Source organism: Lissotriton helveticus, chromosome 5_1 (assembly GCF_964261635.1).
Source record: "Lissotriton helveticus chromosome 5_1, aLisHel1.1, whole genome shotgun sequence".
Lineage (NCBI taxonomy): Eukaryota > Metazoa > Chordata > Amphibia > Caudata > Salamandridae > Lissotriton > Lissotriton helveticus.
The window spans coordinates 1,795,503,432-1,795,520,477 of NC_136065.1; the positions used below are offsets into that span (position 1 = coordinate 1,795,503,432).

Here is a 17,046-nt window from a genome sequence, read left to right on the forward strand (position 1 = left end):
GAAGCGAAGATAATTCCTGTGTTTGTGATGTATTGGCACATGAAAATATGCATCTTGGAGGTCGATGGTGGAGAGAAATTCTCCTGGGTTGAGGAACTGTAAAATTTCCAGTAAGGTCAGCATCCGAAATGTTTGGGATTTGATTAACTTGTTGAGAGCTCGAAGGTCCAGGATTGGGCACTACTCTCCTGATTTTTTCTTGATTAGAAAAAAGCGGGAATAAAAGCCCTTTCCCTGTTGTAATCGAGGAACCACTTCGACAGCCCCTTTCTGTATCATGAGCTTGACCTGAGCAAACAGTTCCTTCAGATGAGCTGGGGGAGGGCTAGAGGGTGGACGGGTGGGAGGAAATTTGGGGAATTCGAGAACGTGGCCCTTTAAGATGATGTCCAGGACCCAGCGATCCAAAGTAATTTTTGACCAATCGTAGAAGTGCTGGGAGATTCGACCTCCAATCTTCAGAGTAGGAGAACACGTGATGTGGGGAACGTCACTGTTTTTTGGAAGTAGCACCTCCTCTGCAGGTGTTCTTTTTCCTATAAGGTCTTGAATCGGATTGCCTACTCTGGTTCTGATGTATCGCTGCTTGTTATCTCCATAGAAACGATACTGGGAGGAGCCACGAAAATTGGAGGAAGCACCTCTGCCACGTGCCCCTCGAAAAGGCCGTTTCTTGTATTGAAGGGATCCCAGGGCACGAGCCGTGTCCGTGTCCTTCTTGATGGACTCCAGTGAGTCATCCGCGTGCTTGCCGAAGACGTTTTACCCATCAAAAGGCAAGTCGAGCACTCTCGCTTGGACCTCAGGCCGAAAAGCTGTAGACTTGAGCCAGCCTTGCCTCCTTAAGACCTGCGAGTTGCCTGAAACCTGTCGATGAAATGTCAACTGCGCAGTCGATAATATCCGAGGAGATCTTTTCCCCTTCCTGCACAATCGTCTGGGCTTCGGCTCTGGAGGAATCCGGAAGTAGGGAAACCAAATTTGACAGTCATAACGTCCAAGGATGGCTAAGGCGTTAGCTGCCCTAACCGTCGTGGCTGCCATAGTGGTGAATTTCTTCCCAATGGAATCCAAACGGCGGCCTTCCTGGTCTGGAGCGGAAGTCAGAGGTGTCGCCGGATTGCGCGATCTCTTCTGTGCCGCTTGCGTAATGACTGAATCAGCCTTGGGGTGTGATATAAGGCATGCCGGTGAGTCTGCAGGCGCCTTGTATTTTTTATCAAGTCGGGGAAGCACGTCCGGTAAGGAATTCGGTCGTTCCATGAGTTTGAGCCCCTTTGGCCAGATGAAGTCAATAATTGGCATGGTATGAATTTACTTCTGAGGCTGATCTTTAAAATCATAGAGGAAGCAGTCTTGTTGTTTGACTTCCATAGTCAAATGAAAACGTTTTGCGGCACGCACCATCAGAGTGTGGAAACCCCCAATGTCCACTGGTGGAGAAGCCAGGGGGGATGTTGGTGGAGTAGATGGTGTCTGGGCCCTGTAGTTATCCCAATCAGCAAGGACGTCGACGTCCTGGTCAGTATCTTGGCGGACATCATCATCATAGTCCGTGTCTGGTTGTGTGCCTACTGGAGACCTTGGTGGAGCAGCAGTAGGTCTCGGCGTTGGTGCTGGAGGTTGAGGAGCGGAAGAAGCTGGTGCAGAAGGTGGAAATATGCGATTATAGTCATCCAACATGTGTTGAAGGTTCGACACTAGAGACAGTGGAATGTGTGTCATAGGGACCCCATGGTCAACATCCGAGTGATCATCATGTACAGGGAAGAGTGTTTCCTCGACCTCATTGTGGTCATCTTCATATTCCTGGCACTTAATGTGTAACTCAGAAGGACTTGACGCTGGACGAAAAGTTTCATCCACATAGGAACCATGGGAAGAGTGCTCTTCTGCAGACTCAAATAACTTAGCCGGAGGCTGAGAATCACCCTTGAGAGGACTCAAATCCAGCGGAGCGGGACGTTTGACAACCGAAACTGTCAACTTGTAAATGTAGTTGCAGTTGCCAAGGAATATTTCAACGGTTCAGTTGACAAACTCTTAGAGGTTTTTGACTTTTCAAGACCAAGAGTCGACGAGGACGCAGAAGTTGTCGACGGAGGCTGGACCGTCACCTTAGATGCAGATGTCGACGATGATGAGTGTTTCACAGTCGACGGTGCCGTCGATGAAGAGATAGCCGTCGACGTAGATCTTGTCGAAAACGAGGCAGTTGTTGACGATGAAGGTACCTTCGACGATGAAAGTACCGTCGATGATGATGATGTCGTCGACGAGAGTGGAGCCGTCGACGAAGGTGCTGTCGTTGACGGTGTGGCGCCGTCGACGAAGGTGATGCAGACGACGGGATGCGCGTCGACGAGAGTCGTTTAGCCTGGGTCGTCGACGAGACAGCCTTCTTCGCAGTCGACGAGATCTTAATAATAGAGGAGGTGGGTCTCACCTCTGGGATCGTCGTCGACGAGGTCGTCGTCGTAGTCGTCGTTCTCGTCGACAAAGAACATGTCGTCGTCTTAGTGAGTAAAGCGTCGATGGATCTTGTAGTCGTCGACGGTCACGTCGACGAGCTGGCGCTCGTTTTAGATGACGAGGGCACAGCCTGGGATTGCGACGCCAGAGAACCAGGTCCCGCAGGCGTAGAGGCCGGCAAATCCCGTGGAGAGACAGACTTTTCCAAAAATTTCTTTTTCTTCAAGAAAGGAGAAGGCAACTCAGTGTCTGACCCCCGCTTAAGGAGACCTTAGAGTGGTAAGAAGACACACTCTCCACATCAGAAGCTGGATTATCTGAAGTCTTCAACTTCTGAAGCCACAGAAGGAGACGGGCCTCTCTATCCCTTAGGATTTTTGAAGAAAATGTCCAGCAAAACTTGCAGTCCTTCACCTCGTGGTCCGGGTATAAACAGTAAATACACTTACTGTGAGGGTCCTCATGGAACAGGCGTAGCTTCCCACAGGAAGTGCAGGGTCTGAATAAAGACTTCTTTGTAGACATTCTTGAGAAAATTGACAAAATTTGGAAGTTGTGAGAAAAAAAACGAGCAGAGCTCAGGAAGACTCCCTTCACACGACGTGCGGTAGAAAATCTGAGGGCTTGAGCTTCTGAGGAGAAGGTTCTAGAGGGTGCTGTAGCCTGATTGGCTGGAATGTGGACTATTATAATGACTTAGATATGTTACTAAAGTGAGCTCTCCGTCAATGCTTTCTATGGGCCTAATTGTGTTCTATGCTACTTTAAAACCTTTGGCTCATTTTGTTCTATGGTACTTCAAGACTTATTTTAAATTATACATACTGTGAAATATTATCATTATGAATATTATTTTTTAAATATATATATATTTATATATGTATATTTTATATATATATATAATGTATATATGTTTTCTTACTACGATGATATGTACCGTGGGACTCCCACTTCGACGATAGGGAATTATTCAAGCATGTGAATCTATGAAAGACACCCCTAATACTGGAGAAATGTTGATTAGCTGTGATGGGTGGCAAGTCATCAAAAATACAAACCATGGCAATCTCAAAGAATTTCAAAACTCTCTTACCTGTGGGGGTGCTTTTTTCAACAACACCAAAAGAGCCTGCAGAACCAGATTGGAGAAGCGAGGTCCGATAGGAACATAATCTAAAGAAAGATAATGTGAATATAAGGAGATGGCACAAACATGATCTATACTACTGAAGAGTATCTAGGTGCTTACATTTATGTATTATCTAATGCCTCTGCTTATAACTCGTATATTATTTTTCTGACTCTCCAAACAGTAAAACCACTATCTTCAAGAGTTTTGTCTTTCATTTGTAATACAAATGTCTTTTCCCCCATGTATTTCTTGTTCAAATTTACAGCACCAAATGATTTTTTACATGTTGTTCTAACTCCCTACATACATAACATACAAGACACATCTACCAATAAATACTTTAAAAATAACAAAAACTTTTTTAGACACTGTTTCCCATTTGGGTATTTGTGGGGCACATTCTCAGTGAAACATGGGTGGCATTTATTCTTAGAATAGACGAGATAAAAGTAGAAGCATGATAATTTATTTAAATGACAAACAAATGACAAACAAAATCTCCAACAGTTTATATTTTAAAATGCACCCAAGGAGGGCAACATGATATACCAACATACAGTATATTCCAATTTATAGGATAGGGAGATACAAACACTTCTACTGAACAAAACAACATATTTTTTGTTTTGTAGAATGTGCTTTCCTAGTTTAGGAATACGTAGTATATCAGGAGTCAATTACACAGGCAGGAGAGAGATCACGGACCAAGTTTTATTGGAAGAGGACAACAATTGAGAGGCTCAGGTGGTGTTAAAGGATTCAACTGTGAGGAGATCTCATCTATATGGGATTATGACAGAATAAAACCAGAAACTGCCACCAAGGAGGACTTCATGTGAGACACTGCAAAGGTTTGCACAATCCAGTGACTTCAGAGCCCTTATTTGTAGAAACTGCTTGTCCTTGTGCAACATTCTTTATTATTTATTTCAATTCCGTCTTTTGTACTAGAATCAATAGGTGGTTGTTAAGACTCCAAGAAGAAATGTGGCTGGGCAGTTGCTTAATATAAAATGAATGGAGCCACCCTTAGTCCCTCAGTACTTAACAACCAGTCAGGTCACGTCTCTCACATTCAAAAGCTTTGGCACTGTGGAAGCCCTACTTAAAGGTAAAGCCCTGCTGCACCACAGAATCTGCTGGCCCTAGGGTCAGGTAGAGCCTCTGTGGGAGGACGGGAAGCAAAAACAGGGGTGAATCATAGAAAGATGGTCTGGATTTGGAGTAATTACAGCAATGATCAGAGGAGATAGCACAAGGTGAGGAATGGACTATATGATTGGAAGACTGGGAGGTGAGGTGAAGGCCTAGGGACAGCTATGCAAAGATGACATTCAAACGCAGGCAAGATTAAGATTGAACGAAATAAAGAACATGAAAAGAGTGAAAATCTATTCCCTATATGTGAAATGCTAACAAACTGCATTTTCTCTACCTGAGTGGTCTGAGACACTGTAACCTTTTAAAAACATATAATAAATAGGGTAAGTAAGTACACAAGACAGGTGCCACTGAGCAATGGCACACAAAGATGTAAGTATAGCACTACTTTCTGTTTGTTTGTTATCGCGCCTTGATTCCCTCTGGGACTAAGTTTGCGCGTTATAAAACGCCTTTCATTCGTTCATTCATTCACTTAGCAGAGCAATAAATGCCTGTGTCATGATATCTATGGCTGGTTAATAAACTGGAGGAGGAAAAGTATTTAGACTGGATCTTGTAAACTTTATACTTCTACCAACTTATTGGCTAAGTGGATCTATTGAGAATGTATTCTCTGAAAGTCCATGAAAGCAAACTTCATAGATTCGAAATGAGATTGAGTTTCTGATTCTCCAGTGAGAAAGCAGTTTCCCTCACCGGCCCCTTATGGGACGAGGACTACGTTGTGCTCCCCTTGGTAGGGTAAGAGAGGAGATTCCAGACCTTTAAATACATGGGGAAGACTGTATATCAATTGGATGCGGACTTAATTGAAGGGAGTCTGAGCAGGCTGTAAGCGTCAGCACGGCAGTCTGTGAAATTCTGAGTCTCCTTGCCGCTGTCCCCAATGGGTAGGACAATGATATCTAAAATGCTCGTCCTCCCTAGATTACTTTACTTCTTCTCTGCATTTCCAGTTCAGCTAATCAGAAAGGATTTTACTGACTTGCAGAAGATTCTCTCTGATCAGATTTGGGGGTAGGGCAGGACACAGATTGCCCTCTGTAATCTACAATGTACCATTGATGCTGGTGATTTAGGGCCCCCAAAACATTGAACTATATTATGCTGCAGCTAAGTTGCAATGGGTAGGAAGGTCTCGGAGCCGAGATCTGGAAAGGGAAGATGTTTTCTGAGACATGTGGGTCCCTGAGATAGTACACTTGTTGATGGCTGTGGTCATGTGGCAGTGAGTAGTACACAAACTGGGCTAGACTGTGGGACATTGCAGGCAATGGTACATACATGCCAAATACCAAAGACATTTGTCTGCACCCAAACTCCTGCTTTGATCCCCTCCTTTTTTCATCTCCTCACAGCCATACACAACACACAGCCGATGTCACTGAATTGGGAGACCTCTAAATACATGGAAATCACTGTATGTTACTGGAACTCCAAGACAAGTTCAACCTGGGACCGGACCAATTCATCCCTTACAATGTATTAATCTACATATTGCAGCAGTTATGGGAGCAGGAGGGATTGGATGCGCTAGCCCTCAAGATGCCGCCTACCCATGGGCCAGCACAAAGGGCAGTATCTGTACTGTAAAGTTCCGTTTGGCCCTGCACCTGCTCCAACTCTGCCCTCCAAGGCTGGTTGGTAACAGAACATTGGGTCATATATAACGGGCGATCAATGGCCTCGGGTGTTAGAATTTATCAGTGTCCTGCAATGTCCGCCTAAAATACACCCAGTTTAACTTCCTCCACCAGACCTATCTCACCTCTAAACATATAGCCCGATTGTATGAGGAAGCATATACCAGATGCCCTAGCTGTAAATCCCCACAGACAGGATTTTTCCATATGGTGTGGCAATGCCCGGTCATTTCACAGTTCTAGAGGGAGGTAATTGAGGGTAACTCAAGTTGGTTTGAAAAATGGTACAGTGGGTACCACTGCTAAGCCTGCTAGCATTAATGCCCTGACCGAAAGGATCCAAATACTTCACAAGGTTCACAGACTTAGTCAATGTTCTGGCAAAATTATACATAGCAATGGCATGGAAATCCCACACAGCACCAAAGTTGAGTCAGTGGTTGGGAGATCTACTTAGATGAGCGACAGCAGAGGTGGATGTGCTTGCCGCCCCCAGGATGGATCAGGGGAGTGGGAAAACGACCATGCAATGGGAGGTGATAGCGTTGGCAATAGCAGGCAAAGCAGAAATGCATCCCTTGTAAGAATCTGCAGCTAGATAGAGTTTCTACCAGAAACAGATTTATTGATGGTAAGTAACCTGTTTGTCTGTTAGAAACTTTCTCCCGCAGACTCCTCACCTTTAGTATAGATCCTAAAGCAATACCTTTTAAGAGGTGGGTTTGTGAAAGCGCTCAAAGCAGAAAGTCTTACAGGACCAAGCGGGCAAAAATGCTCTCCCTGCGATCTAGACTGTTCACTGCTTTGAGGGTGCCCATATAGCCACCTGGCAAATGTCTAGGACAGGGACTCCACGTGTCAAAGTAGGGGTAACAGCTATGGCCCTGGTAGAATGAGCATGCAGTCCTTCTGGAGACTGGTGTTTGGCTAATGTGTAGCAAATCTTAATTCGGAGAATGATTCAGCGGGAGATGGTTCTCCTCTGCAGTGCCTTGCTTATTTTCGCTCCAGAGAACCTCACAAAGAGCTGATAGTCCACCCCTTGGTCTTTGGTATGATCTATGTAGAAGATCAGCGCCTCTGGGGGTCCAAGCGATGAAGTCTCTTCTCCTTCTTCGAAGGGAGAGGCCAATCATAGAACCCCTACATGGTGATGGTTTGACCGATGTGGAATGGCATTAGAACTTTTGGCAGGATTCTGGTGTCCATAGAACCTGTTTGTCTGGGAAGAGGAAGTGTAGGGTGGATTTACACAAAGAGTTTGAAGCGGACCCACGCCATGCCGAGGTGATGGCAATGAGGAACACAGTCTTGAAAGTAAGGAGAAGCAAAGAACAGCTGTATGGCAACTCGAATGGAGAGCACACCATATAACTAAGGTCCCATTGGGGCATAATGATAGGAGAAGCAGGAAATGTGTTGCAGCTCCTTTATTAATTGCATCACAACCAGTGACTTATACAATGAGGGCTGATCTGGCAACTGTACAAAGACAGAAGAGGCCGGAAAATAACTCTTAACTGTGCGAAAAAGCAAAGCATTGCTGGGTAAAAGACAGAAGAAATAACAGATTGTTCGATACCTTGGCCTGAAAGGGGTCAATTTAACAAAGCCACAAATTTGTCCTCAGTCTTTACTGAGGGACACCTGGCTGACAAGATATTAACCACCTCCGTAGGACGGTTCAAGGTTGCAGCTCAATCTCCAAGCATGAAGGTGGAAAAAGTGAAGGCCCAGGTGTAGATCCCTGCCCTGTTGCTACACCAGCAGGTCCCGCCAGAAGGGCAACCTGACTGCAGGATATATGCTCTAGTCCAATGGGTTCTGGATACGAAACTCTCCCATGCCCAATCCGTAGACACTAGGATGACTTGGGCTCGGAATGTTCTAATCTTCTTGAGAATTCGGGTTGGAGTGGTATCGGTCGAAAAGCATACACGTTTCACTCGAGGAAGAACACGTTTCCAAGCAAGAGACTCCTTGGAAACTCCAACACACAGAAGCGCTGACATTGAGTATTCTCAGCGATGGCGAAAAGATCATGCCAAGATTCTCCCCATTCGCAGAAGAGACCATGCGCCACCTCTGGGTGTAGCTGCCATTTGTGATCCACCAGACGTCGATGGAGGGGCTTGTGCTCCCTGGCATTCAATGACCCTGGCAGGTGGTACACCACCAAGAAACGTATTTGGTTGTCCAGACATTTTCAGAGGTGCAAGGACTCCTAGCACAGGGTCTGTAACACCACCCCACCCTGTTTAATGCAGTACCAAATGGTAGTGGTGTTGTCTGTGAGCACCTATACTAGCCTCGGATGGACGGAAGGAATGCTTTCAACAGCAAGGAGATGGTCCTCAGATTCAGGAAGTCTATGTGGAGTTGGGACTCTGCCAGAGACCAGAGGGCTCTAATCTCCACCTCCTAAATGGCAGCCCCAACCCAGAAGCAATGCATCAGTCACCGCTGTCAGCTCTGAGGTGAAAGGGAAAGGGGTCTGCCACTGATCCAATTGTGGTCCAGTAACCACCACTGAAGCAGCCCTCTCCTGGATCAGAACATGGTCGAAGAGGTCCTGATGATGTTGGGCACACTAGGACTTTAGATCCCACTGCAGAGCCAGCATATGCCACCTTGCACACTAGACTAGCAGGATGCAGGAAGCCATCAGTTCCAGCAGCCTCAGAGTCGACCTCGCTGAAATCCAGGATTGAGGCTAAAATATCAGTGTCATAGCCTGAATCGATTCTCTTTCTTGGGGAAAGGAACGACATTGAACAGTGTCCAGAATGGCTTTGATGAAGGGAAGCACTGGAGAAGGACTCAGGTGTGACTTCAGCACATTGATAGCAAACCCTAAGGATGACAGGAAGTTTGCTCTAGTCTAGCACACTTGACCTCTGAAGGTGTGCTGCCACCACTACCATCACTTTAGTGAACACCGAGGGAGCTAGTGAGATCAAAGGGGACAACAAACTGAAAATGCTCATCTTCCATTGTGAACAGCAGGTAGCGCTGATAGGCAAGCAGGACAGGAAGATGGAACTAAGCGTCCTGCAGGTCCAACACTGCTATCCAGTTTCCTGTCTCGAAGGCAGACAAGACCTAGGCCAGGGTGGGCATTTTGAATTTGTCCTTCCGCAGGAAGGCGTTAAGAGGGCTAGTCTTTGGAAACAGTTGGTGTTAGAGGGATACAAAAAAATGAAGAAACAAGTATTGGAGTCACACAACAGGCCAGACTTTGGAACACTGTAATGTTACAGTTTATTTAGAAAAGAAGGGAGCGACCCCACTGTCCAAGAGAGGGTGTACCACAGGTAAATGAAAAACAAAATTCTCTTGGAGAGGGAATAAAGAAATGTTCACATCAACATATGATCCACTGCTTATCTCACCCACAAATAGTAAACCACAATCATACACAGTCAGTCAAAGCGGCCCCAGACCCTATTAGTCAATTATAATTTATGCAGAGCTACAAAGGTAATACATGAAAAACGTTTTTTTTAATTATTTGATCAAAGATATCACAAAAAGTCAATGTAAATAAAGACACAATGCATCAAGTAAAATTAATTAAAAACACACTATTACAAAAAATAATGAATAAAATGAGAGACAAAAAAAGCTACGTGCAAATAAGTAGTTGCATCTATTATAGGTTGTTCCCTATGCAATTCCAATTCTTATGAGTTTAAATGGCCACAGCCCTTCATATTCTATTGGACATTCACATGTTCCTGGGATACAACCGATTAAAAACACAAGCGTCGACGCGATTCGGTGGTGTTGTGCAGTTTTGAACCACCTTTCTCAAGACTTGAATTGTATAACAGTCTCTCTGTTCAAATTGAAACAACAATTTCCTCAATAATGTCAAAAAGTGGCTCAAACATTCAGAGTATTCGGCTCAATAATGGGCGGGGCTCCCCAAGGCTCCAAAACGCCAATCCCATGCAAATCCTTAATCAATTCACAAGTGACATCTGAGTTTGTCTCTTCCTATAAAGATGAGTAAAACTACCGTATGCTTCAACGTCACTTCTGTATTGTTGTGTCTGGATCATATTTAAATATCCACGTTCTTGAATTTCGACGTGCACAATAGTGTAATGTAATATAATTGGCTATCCGTGGCCTTGTCCTCTTCATGTAAGTAGGAGCACCACTTTGCTCTCACCAATTGTGGGACCTCGGTCGGCCGCTCGACAGCACCTCTAATCTTCACGTCTTGCGTGCTATCCAGTTTCCTGTCTCGAATGCAGACAAGACCTAGGCCAGGGCGAGCATTTTGAATTTGTCCATCCGCAGGAAGGCGTTAAGAGCGCTAGTCTTTGGAAACAGTTGGTGTTAGAGGGATACAAAAAAATGAAGAAACGAGTATTGGAGTCAAACAACAGGCCAGGCTTTGGAACACTGTAATGTTACAGTTTACACAGCTCACTCCTGCAACTACTGATTTCTGAAGAGACTACAGGTGTTGTCACTAGGACACTGATACTGCTGATCACACAAAATATAAGCACTTCCATCTTTGCTATCATCCACCAGAGTATCAAAATCAATTTTAAAGTCTGTACCGTTCAGAATTCAATGTGACTACCCTATAGAGCTTTTGCCTCTTTTTTAACAGACTACACTTCGGGGGGCATCATTTGAGTCTCAATATGTTATGTATTTATTTATTTAGGTATGTTATATGAATTTATCACGCTATCGGCTACTTGTGAGTGTCCCGGCGCGGAACCATAGGGTATAGCAGAGGGCTTCACATGAACAAATGGGTTTTCAGTTTTTTCTTAAATATACCTGGATCCTGGATGGTACGCAGGACCAGAGGAAGAGCATTCCAGGCAGCTGCTGCTTTGACTGAGAAGGAGCTACTCCCCTATCCTCTGACGCTTAAAATGAGGAACCTGGGCCAAAAATAGAGACGAGGAGCGCAAAGAATGCGTAGGAGCATAGAAAGAGACACACTTCTGCAGATAGAGAGGGCCATGCCCATGAAGCGCGCGGTGGACCATGATCAATATTTTAAATTTCACCCTGGCAGCCAAAGGCAGCCAATGGTACAGTCGCAGCTGGAGATTAACACTGTCCCTGGATGGCAGACCCGAGAATAGCCTGGCCGCGGTATTCTGTACCACCTGTAGCCTCTTCAGCCGGTAGTCCAGAATACCAGCGAACAGGGCATTCGCGTAGTCCAACCGGGACAAGATCAACGCACATGTGATCGTTTGCCTTGCTGCAGGAGGCAAAAGGGGGAAAAAAATCTAAAAGATTTCAGTGAAGCGAAACAGCCACCGGCCAGCTTCTTGATGTGATCAGCGAAAGAGAGATCTCATCGAGCCAGACCCCAAGATTCTTTGTTGGCTGCCCAGTGGAGGTAGGACGTGGAAACTCAGGAGGCCAGAGCAGTTCTCTAAAATTCGCAGGGAATGAGCCAAAAAGTAAAATCTCTGCTTTCCCCTCATTGCACTTGAGCTGTGCCTCTGCCATCCATTTAAAAATAGATGACAGGCAGTGTTGAGCCCGGAGTACCGAATCTGCGCCTGGAGTACCGAATCTGCCCCCTTGGACCAGGTGAAAAGCAGCTGGGTGTCATCCACATAGGCCAACTCCTTAGGCCCCATCGCCTCTGCTAAGTATATCAGGGGAGTCATATAGATTTTAAATAAAAGGGGGCTAAGGGAAGAACCCTGCGGGACACCCGTTGTAACTGACAGAGGCAGAGGAGCAAGGAGGAATCTGGTTTGCAACTGGTTTGCAACTGCAAATTCTAGTAAATCCCTATGTCTTACTTTGTGATGCCGCCTTCTTACACCACGCCTTGTTCCTCTACTTGCTCATCCTCTGCACATTCATTTTATCGCCACATTAACCTTCCCACACATATACATGTCACCCAAAATGTGCTCACCTTTAACCTAATACACTTAACCACCCTCAATGACTCTAATCTTTCAGCTCCACCCAGGATCTTTCTTGCTCAGCCACAATCTCCCCCTTCCCACATCTGCTCTAGCCACCTATTGAATAAGTTACTTACCTACGGTAACAATATATCTGTAAGAAACATTAGTTAGTTATAGATTCCTGATCTTAGAATTACCGCCAGGCGTCAGACTGCATCCGGAAAGTCTTTCGTCAGCAGTACCTCTGCGCATCGTAAGGTGGCGTCAATCGGCTCCGCGTTCGTCGTTGGCGTCGTGTCGCCGGGATGACGTCGTGGTAGCTACTTAGACACCGCCCTCGGGCACTGACGTCAGTTCTGTACATGACCTTCTGCGCCAGAAAGGCAGAGCCATGCAAGATACTGACCACTGGTACACAAAACTAGGGCCCTGAAAGGATAACCTTAACCCTAGAAATCAGTGTGCAGAATGGGGAGGATGGGTGGGGCGGTAAGGAATCTAATGTTTCTTACAGATATATTGTTCCCTAAGGTAAGTAACTTGTTCACCTGAAAGAAACATGTTCGTTACAGATTCCTTACCTTAGAATACATACCCCAGCAATACCAACCTCAGAGGTGGGTCTGCGAACCAAGATCACACCAGGAAGTGCTGGAGAACAGAATGGCAAAAGAAGCCGTCTCTCCGGACTGGACTGTCTAGACATTAGTGTTTGGGGAACATGTGCTGCGATGCCTGACAGATGCCATTCAGAGGAACACCTCTTCCCAGAGCAGTAGTTGCTGCTGTCGCCCTGGTGGAATGGGCGCACAGCCCCACTGGAGGCTCCTTCTTCGCCAGAGAATAGCAGGCTTTGGTACACAAAAAGACCAATCGGGATATAATCCGCTTGTGTACGGCCCGACCTTTCTTGGCGCCCACGTACACAACAAAGAGCTGGTCGTCCACCCGGAACTGTTTGGTGTCATCCAGATAAAAGGAAAGCACACATTTTGGGTCCAGACGGTGCAGGCTCTCTTCCTCCGTTGAAGGATGCGGAGGCGGAAAGAAGATGGGCAAAGTGATGGTCTTTCCGATGTGAAAGGCAGTGACAACCTTGGGCAGGAAGGATGGACGGATCCTAAGGACAACTTTGTATGGATGCACAGGTAGAAAAGGAGGCTTTGAAGAAAGCGCCTGGAGCTCACTCACTCGTCTGGTAGACGTGATGGATACCAGGAATGCAGTTTTGAGAGTTAAAAGCCTCAAAGGACAGTTGTGATGCAGCTCAAAGGGAGCACTGGTTTAAATAAGTTAAAACCAGGTTCAAGTTCCCTTGAGGCATAACGAAGGGAATGGGAGGAAAGAGATGAGTTATGCTTTTCAAGAAACGATTTACAACCGGGGACTTGAAAATGGAAGGCTGATCTGGAAGCCGAAGAAAAGCAGAGATTGTCGATAGATAGCCATTGATAATGCCCAGAACCCTGCTGAGCCAAAGAAAGGAGGAACAAGAGAACCTCAGAAAGAGGGGCACTTTGGTGTGCACCATGCCACACATTTGTTCCACCAACAGGCGTATACCGTCTTACTGGAGGGACGCCTGCATGCCAAGTTTACATTGCAGACTTTGGGAGGCAGGTCAAATTAAATCAACCCGCCGCCGCTCAATCTCCACGCAAGGAGGTGGAGGCTGGACAGGTTCGGGTAGAGGACCGTCCCCTGTTGCTGTGACAGAAGATCCTCCCGAAGAGGCAGACAGGTCGGAGGATCGATGGCCATGTTGAGCAGCTCGGGATACCAGACTCTTCGTGCCCAACCTGGAGACACAAGGATGACTTGGGACCGGTCGCGCCTGATCTTCTCCAGCACTCTGGGCAGAATTGGTATAGGCAGAAAGGCGTACAACGGACCGTAAGTCCACTCGTGATGAAAAGCGTCGCCGAGAGAGTGCCGCCTTGGAAATTCCAACGCGCAGAATTGCTGACTTTGCGCCTTCTCTTCGGTGGTGAATAGATCAAACCAAGGCTCTCCTCAATGTCGAAAAAGACCTTGCACCACCTCCACCTCCGAGTGAAGACTCCATTCGTTATCCATCAGGCACCTGTGGCTGAGTTTGTCGGCCCTGGCATTCAGGGAACGCGCTAGGTGTTGAACTACCTGGGATATGCCCTGATGTTCCAGCCATGTCCAGAGGCAGAGGGCCTCCTGACATAGGGTCCACGACCCCACCCCGCCCTGCTTGTTGCAGTACCACATGGCGGTGGTGTTGTCCGTGAGCCCCTGCACTACTCTTCCCCAGAGAGAGGGAAGGAATGCCTTCAGTGGAAGACGGTTCACCCGGAGCTCCAGAAGGTTAATATGGAGCCCGGACTCCGCAGTAGACCAGAGGCTCTGATCTCTGCCTCACCCATGTGGTCGCCCCATCCCAGAAGGGACGCGTCCATCACCACTGTGTGTTTTGGTTGGGGAAGGGAGCGGGCTCTGCCATTGACCCAATCCTGGTTCATGAGCCACCACTGCAGTTGTTGCGTAGTGCTCTCCAAGATCTGAACGCAATTGGACTGATTCCCCTGATGCGCCCACTGGAACTTCAGGTCCCACTGCAGAGCCCGCATATGCTACCTGGCATGATTGACCAGCAGGATGCTGGAGGCCATGAGGCCCAGCAGCCTCAGGGTCAGTCTGACCGAAACCTGGGATAGAGGCGGAAAGATCGGACTCATAGCCCGAATATCCCAGACTCACTGTTTGAGAGGATAGACCCGAAACCACGTTGTGTCCAGAACCGCTCAGATGAAGAGGAGCTTCGGAGAGGGACTCAGGTGTGACTACGGCACATTGATGGGGAACCCCAGCAAATGCAGGAGGTTGGCCGTAGACTGGAGATGGGAGACAACTGTCTGGGGCTAGCCCTCCTTCAACAACCAGTCTTCGAGATAGGGGAAGACTGAAACCCCTGATCTGCGCAGATGAGCTGCGACCAGCGCTATCACTTTCGTGAACACCGAGGGGCGCTGGTAAGGCCAAAGGGGAGCACTGTGAACTGAAAATGCTCGTGGCCTACCGTGAACCTCAGGTAAAGCCAGTGGTCCGGCAGGACGGGGATGTGAAAATAGGCGTCCTGTAAGTCCAACGCTAGCATCCAGTCTTCCGGGTCGAGGGCAGACAAGACCTGAGCAAGCATCAACATCTTGAACTTCTCCTTCGAGAGGAAGCAGTTGACATTCCTGAGATCCAAAATAGGACGCAGGCCTTTTTCCTTCTAGGGAACCAGAAAGTGGTGGGAATAACAATCACAAGCGACTTCTGGGACAGGAACACGCTCTATGACTCCCTTGGCCAAGAGAGCCATAACTTCCTGCTGAAGAAGGCCCAGATGATCCTCCGACATGCAGTGGTATTGCGGTGGCATGGCTGGCTGGGTTGCCACGAAGGGGAGGGAGTAGCCCCTTTGCACTATCTGCAAAACCCACCTGTCCGATGTGATGGTGTGCCAGTGGTGGTGGTGATGGCAAATCCTGCTGCCCACTGGCGTTTGATGGGCCTGAAATGTTGGACTACAATGGTTTGGAGGTTTCTGCAGAGGGGGGGTTGGTGGACTGACCCGCCCACTGCCCCCTGGAACCACGACGGTTGTTCCCACGTCCCCGGGCGTGCGAAGGTTGGGTAACTTGCTGCTGCCTGTGGCTCTGGGCGGTGACGTAGTGTGGCAACCCTTTCCATAGCCACGAAAGGGCCGAAAAGCGGACTGCGCAGAGCAGCTGGAGAGGCCCAAGGACTTGGCCGTAGCTCTTGAAACGCTCTAAAGCGTTGTCTGCTTTTTCGCTAAAAAGGCGACGGCCATCAAAGGGCTTGTCCATGAGGGTATTCTAGACATTCCCAGAAAAGCCAGTGGATCTCATCCAGGCGTAGCATCGAAGAGCTACCAACGTAGAAATCGTTCTACCCAGAGAGTCAGCAGTATCCAGCCCACAACGGATGGTAAACTTGGCCGCATCCCTCCCGGCGGCAATAGCCTGGGAGAGCACTGCCCGGGCCTCCTCTGGTCACTGAGGCAACACCTGCGCAACCAAGTCCCACACAGAGTGGAAATAACGGCCCAACAGACACGCAGTGTTTACCAACCGCAGTCCCAAGCTGGCGGAAGAGAAAATCTTCTTTCTAGGATGATCCAGCTTCTTTGGTTACCTTTCGGTGGAGCGGTAGGGAATGCGCTTTTGGAAATAGAGGCTTGGACCACGAAGCTTTCAGGGTTGTTGGGTTGGGAAAAGAAAGTGGGGTCGCCTTGAGCCGGGCGGTGGCGTCGGGCAATCATCCTATCCACGGGAGCACCAGTCTTGGGCCTGGACCAGGTGCCCAAAAGGTAGTCAGTAAGCAAGGGCCTCATTGAACTGAAGAAGAGGCTCTGAAGAGCTCACCGCCAGCTGAAGCACCTCTGTCAAGTAGGGAGTTCGAGGTTGAGAACCTTGGCTGCCCTACGCAACACCACTGAATACGAAGCTCCCCCCTCCGTAGCCGCGGTAGGAGGAGACATCATGCCATGGTCAGGGGAGGTGCCCAGACCACTGGCATCCCCCAGTTCCTCTCTCCAGTCCTGTTCACTGTCCAACTGGTCAGTCAGAGGGTCATCTGACCCCTCCTAGTCCTCCTCCTCATCCTCTGGGTACCAATCTGGCCGAAAAGGGACCCCAGGAGTGAACAGGGGCACAAAACCCCCCCTTTGGCGCCAGATCCACATCAA

General features: G+C 47.7%; 1 protein-coding gene across 1 annotated transcript in view; it reads right to left on the reverse strand.

Moving 5' to 3' along the window:
- The window catches only part of NSF (N-ethylmaleimide sensitive factor, vesicle fusing ATPase), a 657,569-nt gene that overhangs the window by 106,133 nt on the left and 534,390 nt on the right, over window positions 1–17,046 (reverse strand). The window contains exon 17 of the mRNA XM_078645103.1: window positions 3,566–3,645. Within this exon, the coding sequence (XP_078501229.1) occupies window positions 3,566–3,645 (80 nt within the window). The remainder of the gene's footprint in view (window positions 1–3,565; window positions 3,646–17,046) is intronic.